This window comes from Cucurbita maxima, unplaced genomic scaffold (assembly GCF_002738345.1).
Source record: "Cucurbita maxima cultivar Rimu unplaced genomic scaffold, Cmax_1.0 Cma_Scf00025, whole genome shotgun sequence".
NCBI lineage: Eukaryota > Viridiplantae > Streptophyta > Magnoliopsida > Cucurbitales > Cucurbitaceae > Cucurbita > Cucurbita maxima.
The window spans coordinates 1,384,952-1,392,292 of NW_019272041.1; the positions used below are offsets into that span (position 1 = coordinate 1,384,952).

The 7,341-nt window shown below is 33.3% G+C and overlaps 1 protein-coding gene across 5 annotated transcripts; it reads left to right on the forward strand.

Annotated features, from left to right (window-relative positions):
• The first annotated feature begins 491 nt into the window (after window positions 1–491).
• Window positions 492–3,147, forward strand: LOC111498450. Of its 5 annotated transcripts, none has more exons than XM_023149705.1 (7): window positions 492–633; window positions 1,167–1,562; window positions 1,671–1,840; window positions 1,921–2,001; window positions 2,108–2,183; window positions 2,273–2,362; window positions 2,782–3,147. In XM_023149705.1, exons 2-7 carry the CDS (start codon window positions 1,190–1,192, stop codon window positions 2,952–2,954), a joined length of 963 nt encoding a protein of 320 aa, XP_023005473.1. In that variant the 5' UTR covers window positions 492–633; window positions 1,167–1,189; the 3' UTR covers window positions 2,955–3,147. The 5 variants fall into 5 exon arrangements, with proteins under 5 accessions (XP_023005473.1, XP_023005475.1, XP_023005476.1 ...); XM_023149707.1 differs by having other exon boundaries at window positions 2,785–3,147; XM_023149708.1 differs by having other exon boundaries at window positions 2,273–2,335.
• The last annotated feature ends 4,194 nt before the right edge of the window (window positions 3,148–7,341 follow it).

Here is a 7,341-nt window from a genome sequence, read left to right on the forward strand (position 1 = left end):
ATTATGTTATTTAAACTACACATTATTTATTTTTTGGTACGTTATTTTAAATATTTTATTATTACCGTAAGTCCATAACATGGTTATGGTTCTTTAAATTTTCTTAAATGAAGGTTTTTACATGTAAATTTTTTATCATAATACCAACTTTATTAGTCGGAGTTGAGTTCATTATTTAATTTTTTGAATTTACATTTCACAACCAAACTTGTATTCATGTTATTGTATATATTATTTTATATATTTTATATACTTTAAATATGGTATTTATAGTTAATAATAAATTCAAGAGTGATTTTCTTAAAAATATTAAACACTATAAAAAATATTCTAAATAAAATTTAGTGTAAATAAAGCTGAAAATAATTTAATATTTAATGGGTTAATATAAGAGGAAGGCCCAAACTAACAAACCAATTATTCTGGTTTTGTTAGGATACCAATCAGTACTTGACACGTGTCACGCATTACATATCTGGAAGCTTCTATTTCAAGACGAACGTCCCACACCTTTCGTCTTCTTTTTCCGCGGGTGAAATTCCGGAATTCCCTTTCGTTCCCTGCGAAATTCTGAAATTTCTTTGAAACGATCGTAGGATTCTGGCGAATTTCTCCCTATCTTGTTCGCTTAAGGTACCGCGTCTCTCTCTAACAGGAACGGATCAGCTAGGGTTTGTGTTATGTTTCAAGAATTTTGATGATGTTTATTTTTTCGTCTGTACTTTTTTTTTGGGCTTTGTTTCTTGTAGTTCGAGCACTTCTTTTATATCACTGTGTTATGCCGTCGTTTTTTTTATTTATTTATTTTTTTATGTGGAACTTGGTTTCTAGCATTGCTCATGCTAGTTTGGTTGCATGTTATGTAAATGGTTTGGTTGCATGTTATGTAAATGGTGGATTTTATAATTTCTTTGTTATTTTGAATCTTTGATTATACTTTGTTATGGATTTCTGGCTTCTTGCATTACTGTTCTTGATATTATCTTTGGTGATTTTTGTATTCTTTTTTTGTTGATGTTCGATTCGTGAAAATCATGAAATAGTTTTCCTCGTGTTTGAGTTACTTGATTATGAAGTTTCAGTTTACGTGATCAAGCGGATCATGCTGTATTTTATTTGTTGGCATTGTGTAAGTTTTTCATTGACGTGTCTTGTCTTTTTTCCAGAGCATTTTTTTTGAACTGTAACGATGCATAGAAGGAGCAGAGGTGGTGGGGAGGCTTTTTTTGATTTTGACGATCCCTTTGCTGGGTTTGGAGGATTTCCGGGTCAAAGAAGCTTAATTTCTGATTTTTTTGGTGGAAGGGATCCATTTGATGATCCTTTCTTCAGAAGTCCATTTGGAAGCATGTTTGAATCAAGCTTCTTTGGTGGTTCTGGAATTCCTTTTGCTAACATGCATGCGTCTGGATTCCTTGATCATCAGCCCCCCGAGCCTAAAAGACCAAGGGGTCTAATTATTGAGGAAATAAATTCAGATGATGAAAAAGAAGCAGAAAAAGAAAGTAAAAATACAAAGAGTTCTTCCAAAGAGCCTATTGTTGAAGGCCCTGATGATGAAGGTGAGAGTCAACTTGTCCGCAATATTATGTTTGTATTCTTGCTTTTATGCACATTCAGTGCAATCTGTGTTGCAGTATCAAAGGGTGTTTCCTTCTTTGTTGTTTCAGAGAAGGGGAACCAACATTTGCAGCTCGTGGATCATCATAGTAGACCAAATCAGAGGCATGTTCGACCCCAAGCTAATAGCTTCACATTTCAGAGCTCCTCTGTAACTTATGGAAGTTCGAATGGGACATATTATACTTCATCAAGAACGAGGAGGGCTGGAAGTGATGGTGTAAGTGAGCTTTAATGCCACCAAGGAGTTGATTCTCTTAAATTGACTTCTTTCCTCATTTATCTATCTTCTGTAAATAGGTGGTTTTCGAAGAAAGCAAGGAAGCTGATACCGCAACCAGACAAGCAACCCATAAAGTTTCAAGAGGACTTCATAATAAGGTATGGACAAAGAAAATTTGATCCCTTGAGATTCATAATGCCTTTCTGTAGTTGTATCTATTAATTACTAATTCATGTTGAAAATCTTGTTTGATATTCCTTTTAGGGCCATTCATTTACAAGGAAACTAAATCCTGATGGTAAGGTGAATACCATGCAAACTTTGCATAATCTTAATGGAGGTATGTAACTATTCATACTGAACTATTTTTCGGGTTTGCCTGTAAGCTGGATGCCTACAATGTCAAACATTTTTGTTGTAAATATGCAGATGAGCTTGAAAGTTTTGAAAATGCTTGGGCAAGGAATTCAAGAAGTTTGCCTGGCTGGCCTGGTTGTTCAAATGGCTTTGATAATATTGGTAATTATTATAATCATTCTTTATTATTTTTACTTTACTATTTAATTAAACTTTACTTCTATGATCTGATTCTTTTGTCTGCCTCCTCCCACAGTCCCACCTTTATTTTTATTTTGGAAACTTGAGTACTAAATGTGAGATCACATCGGTTGGAGAGGGGAACTAAACATTCCTTACGAGGGTGTGAAAACCTCTCTCTAGTTGACATGCGTTTTAAAACCTTGAGTGATAGCTCAAAGAGGATGTTACACTAAAACTCGCGTAGTGACCAAATTATTCTTTGGATAATTTTTTTAAAGTTTAGTCTAGGGAATTCTTAAGAAGCTAATGTTCAAAACTATTACTATCGAACTCCAGATTGCTACTACTAAAATTTTATGGATACTGAAGTGTCTGCTAACTTCATTTCCCGTCGACAGCTGGTGGCATGGGTCTAAATGGCCAAACTAACCAAGGTGGGTTGGCAGTTCTCTCCGCTCAGCATCCTCAAGTGGCTGGAAGGACAGCCGGGGAAGGCAGCAGTAACCCGAGATCCTCCCGCGCACAGCAAGCGAACAGAAGCAGGAAAGATGCAAGGTACATGAGTGCCTAAACTTGTGGAATCGCAAGTACAGGCCTGATATGGAAGGTGGTCTATGCTCTGCATCTTTTGTTGAATCCATTTTACTAAATAGTTTCTCATATTGCAGTTTGATGAAACTGAGTAGTTGTGTTAGAAAAATGGCATTCTTAGAAATTGAATGAAGATGATACTGTCTATATTCAGTGCGAATTCTTCACAGCCACCAAATTCAAAATGAATATTAAATTGTAGTGAAAGTCGGTTATTTGAAAGGGAAATGAAGCAAGGAAGATACAAAGTACACGTGAATGTTAATAAAGAACAAAAAAAAAGACAATTTTAGATGCCATTGGTCAGCGGTAATACCAAATGGTATTTTGAGCAATAGCCTTCCAATGTTTTCTTTTTGGAAAAAAATACTCTTTCAAAAAATGGTAATACTTATTTTAAACCCTTTTGAATTTTTCTTCAATTTGTAGGTGGGTCCAAAATTGAAATTCCAAACTTCTTTCCTCCCATGTTGGTACATGGTTCCGATTGAATTGAGTTTGAAGATTTTTTTCGACCCAACACAAAAGTTCGGGTTAGTTGGATTGATAACCCAACTCGAAACTTTTCACTGACTCAACCCAACCCTTTCACGACCTAACCCAACCCGAAACTTTTCGGGTTGGGTTCGTGTTGTCAAAAAAAAAATTTAAGTTTTATTTATCATTATTTAGATAGAATCTAAAATATATTAAAAATTCACAAACAAATATAAATTGATCTATGATTATTGACAAAAAAAAAATAATAAATTAAAAAAAAACAAGCGAAAATTGTAACATAGCAAATTATAACATAGTTCAATATTGTCTTAAACGAGACAAACATTTCTTTTAAAAATTGGTTACCGACATTTCTTTTAAAAATTGGTTACCAACATATTTCTTTTAAACATTGGTTAAAATAATAAAAATATAGATCATGAAATTAAGTAAACAATAATAAAAATGATTAGTTTAATAGTATTTATATATAACAAAAATAAAAAATATATAAAAATATTTTAATTGAAATATACTTATTTATACCTTACCTAAACCAAAAATAAAAATATTTAGAATATTTTCTTAAATATATGTATAAATTATAATTAATAAATATATAGGTATAAAATTTATTAATAAGTTATATGTTAGTTTATTCTAAATTGTTTTAAAAATAGTTGAAATATTATGGTATTTTTAAAATATATAGGCTTCGAATCTCCGGACGACTTTCTTCAACCGCCCTTGTTCCACTAGGATTGTTCTCTGCAACTCGGGAACATGAAGTTGGAATCGCTAGTAATCGCGGATCAACATGCCGCGGTGAATATGTACCCGGGCGAGCAACCAATCTTCTTGTTGTAGTGGAGTTGAGACCTTTATATCTTCCTTTAGCTCTGCCTTGTTGTGATAGGGGGCTGAGGGGTGACCGATCTGGTCAGTCCAAAAATAGGAATGAAAGCCCATTCCCTCGTGGGAACTCCTTTACATCGGTTGAAGAAAAAAGGTTCAATCTTGTTCAACCATAGCGTAGGCGAAACCTGGCAGCCCGCCCAGAGTTTGACCTTCTCCGGTCCTGGAAGGAAAAGAAAACCTACTGAACTTTCCTTGGTTGACTTTTCTTTGTTTGGTTACAGTTCATGCCCACTCGTAATGAACCCCCAGGGCCGAGTGGCGGCCTCGCCCCGAGTGGAAGTGCGATGTGTCTGGAAACTCGGGATCGTAAATGGATTCGAGTACCATTCTATATATATATATATATATATATATGAAAGAAACTAAATAAAGAAATTAAAATATATGTATATAAAAGAAACTAAATAAAGAAATTAAAAATAAAAAAATAATATAAAAAAATTTATACAAAATGTATTATATATAAGAAATTAAAAATAAAAAAAATAATATAAACAAAACAAAGAAATTAAAAATAAATACATATCCTTAAACTGAACTGAACTCAGTACCACTCTGGTAAACCCATTAATACAGGAGTATTCTTAATATATTTTATATATTTTTATTTGGCTCGGGTCAATCCGAAGATTTTACTCATGAACCCAAAACCGAAACGATTCAGTTCGGGTTCAGAAAAATGAACCCAACTCTACCTTTATAGTTCGAGTTGGGTTGGTTCAGGTTGTCGGGTTGCCGGGTTGAATGTACACCCCTAGCTTGCTCAATCAACATTCTCGTCTCATTTCCCACATGCGCATGAAGCCACTAAGCTTGTTAACGTACCACCTAGGTCTAATTATGGGTTAGCGAATGCTCACTTTGTTGAAAATGAAAAAGAAAGGAGCATACTAATAGCATGATGTACATGTTCGAATGTAACATATTAGAAAAGTGATCCATGTTCATATGACAAGCAACATGCATGAGGTATTGTACTAAAAATCATCTTAAGATGATGCATATAATCCTTTCATACTTATATTGACATTAGTAGAGTAGTGAGTTATTGTTGTTCATCCAACCTAGTTCTAGACGTGACAATAATAAGCTCCCTTACAATTTCTATGCCTAAATCCCTAATTTTTCTTTAGCTCGGTGTGATCTAATTTTGCTTGACATAGTCTAACTTCTCCTGTGTCATTCAAATTATCAAATTTAGAACTTATTCATGGAGTTAATTTCACCTAATTCGCCTAAATCAATCCTAAACAACCATAGCTATACTAATCTTAATTACGTAAGAAATAACTCCGAAACAATCCAAAAAGATTAAAACAAAACAAAGTTCTAAAAATCGAGCAAAATTTGAGGAGTCGAGACTTAATACTTACCAGACATAATGATTGAATTAGTACATGACATGATGATTGAATTAATGAATAAGATTTGCGACAACAAGAATTGGTGTTAAATTTTCCAACGCATGATTTGTTAATTCATCAGTGTAGAAGGAACCTTAGTGTTATGCACATGTTCGGGGGCCATTATTTCCTTGTTGTTTTTCTCTTGTTCGACACATTCAAGTACTCCATTGTCATATTCATCCGACTCATTATCTCTTTCACCTCAATCATGAACTCCGACTTGGCCCGCAGCAGTACCTTGACTAACCCCAGGTCCAATAGAAGCAAGCCCAACGGCCAATCCAGCAACAATAACGGAAGCGGCAGAAAAATCAGTCTTACAAAATGATACCACACATGGTCCACATCGTCTCCTAAATTATATGCCACCACATCATTAAACATTAGAATAACTGAAGGTGGCTCACTAGAATATGTTAACATGGAGAGAATATATGAAAAAAATGTGGAGAAAATACGTTTCTCTTCATTATATGAGAAGGACGTGGATGTGGACGTCAATGAAATTTATTTTGGGCTCCCAAAATATAGAATATCGTAATATATGAAATAAGATATGGTCGAAATAAAGTGTTTTAATCATGTCAGAAAGATGTTATAACAAAATTCCATGTTTCAGTATTATTTTTAAGGTTTTAAGTTACAATTAATTAGCAAATCGATGGACATAAAAGTTACAATCTTTCAATTGATCATAAGTTCTAACATTTATTTTTAAGGTTATAAACGGTCATCACATTAACAGTTCAAAAAAGGGTCATTTCTCCGAAACCGAAACTTTTGGGATCAAAATTTGAAATTACCCCCTCTATACATCACAATCATTTCTTGTATTGCATTTATGGGCCACTCTTATTCTCCTTCCCCATCTCATTGTCCCATTTATTATTTTCACATGTCATGCCAGACTGTTCGAGAGCAATAGAGAACGAAGGATGTATTTTGTTCGAGGATGGTTAGAGTCTCACATTGACTAATTAAGAAGAAGATCATCAGTAATAAGTGAAATTTTAAACCTATATTGAACGGATCCTAATAAATAGTGGGTGTTTTTTAAGGGAGTATATGGAGGAGAGACATGGAGAAATAAATAGGGTTGGTGAGTTGCTATCAAAGTCATAAATATTGGCCACAAAATACAATGTTTCACATACTCAACCATTTATGAATATATTTTTAACTCCCTTTGGCTTCTTTTTCTATATATATATATTTTAATTTATGTTACTAAAATTCAGTAAAAATATCTTTTCACCCATTTTTTATTATTTTTTATAAAACAATAATATTTGTTATTACTTCATAAATTAGCCCTTTAATATTGAGGTAAAATAGTCTTAATTTTCATAACAATTATAGAATTAAGAATATACATAGATTGGATCGAGTTAGAAAATCTTTTGGATATACCCAAAAATTTTAGTTGGTCGGGTTGAATGCACTATAAAAAATTTCAACCCGAAAAACCAAATCAAAATTGTTTTGTTCTCCAAAAATCCAACACAACCCAAAATTTACAATTTAGATTCGGTAGTCTATGCTGCTTTAGTTGAATATGTAACA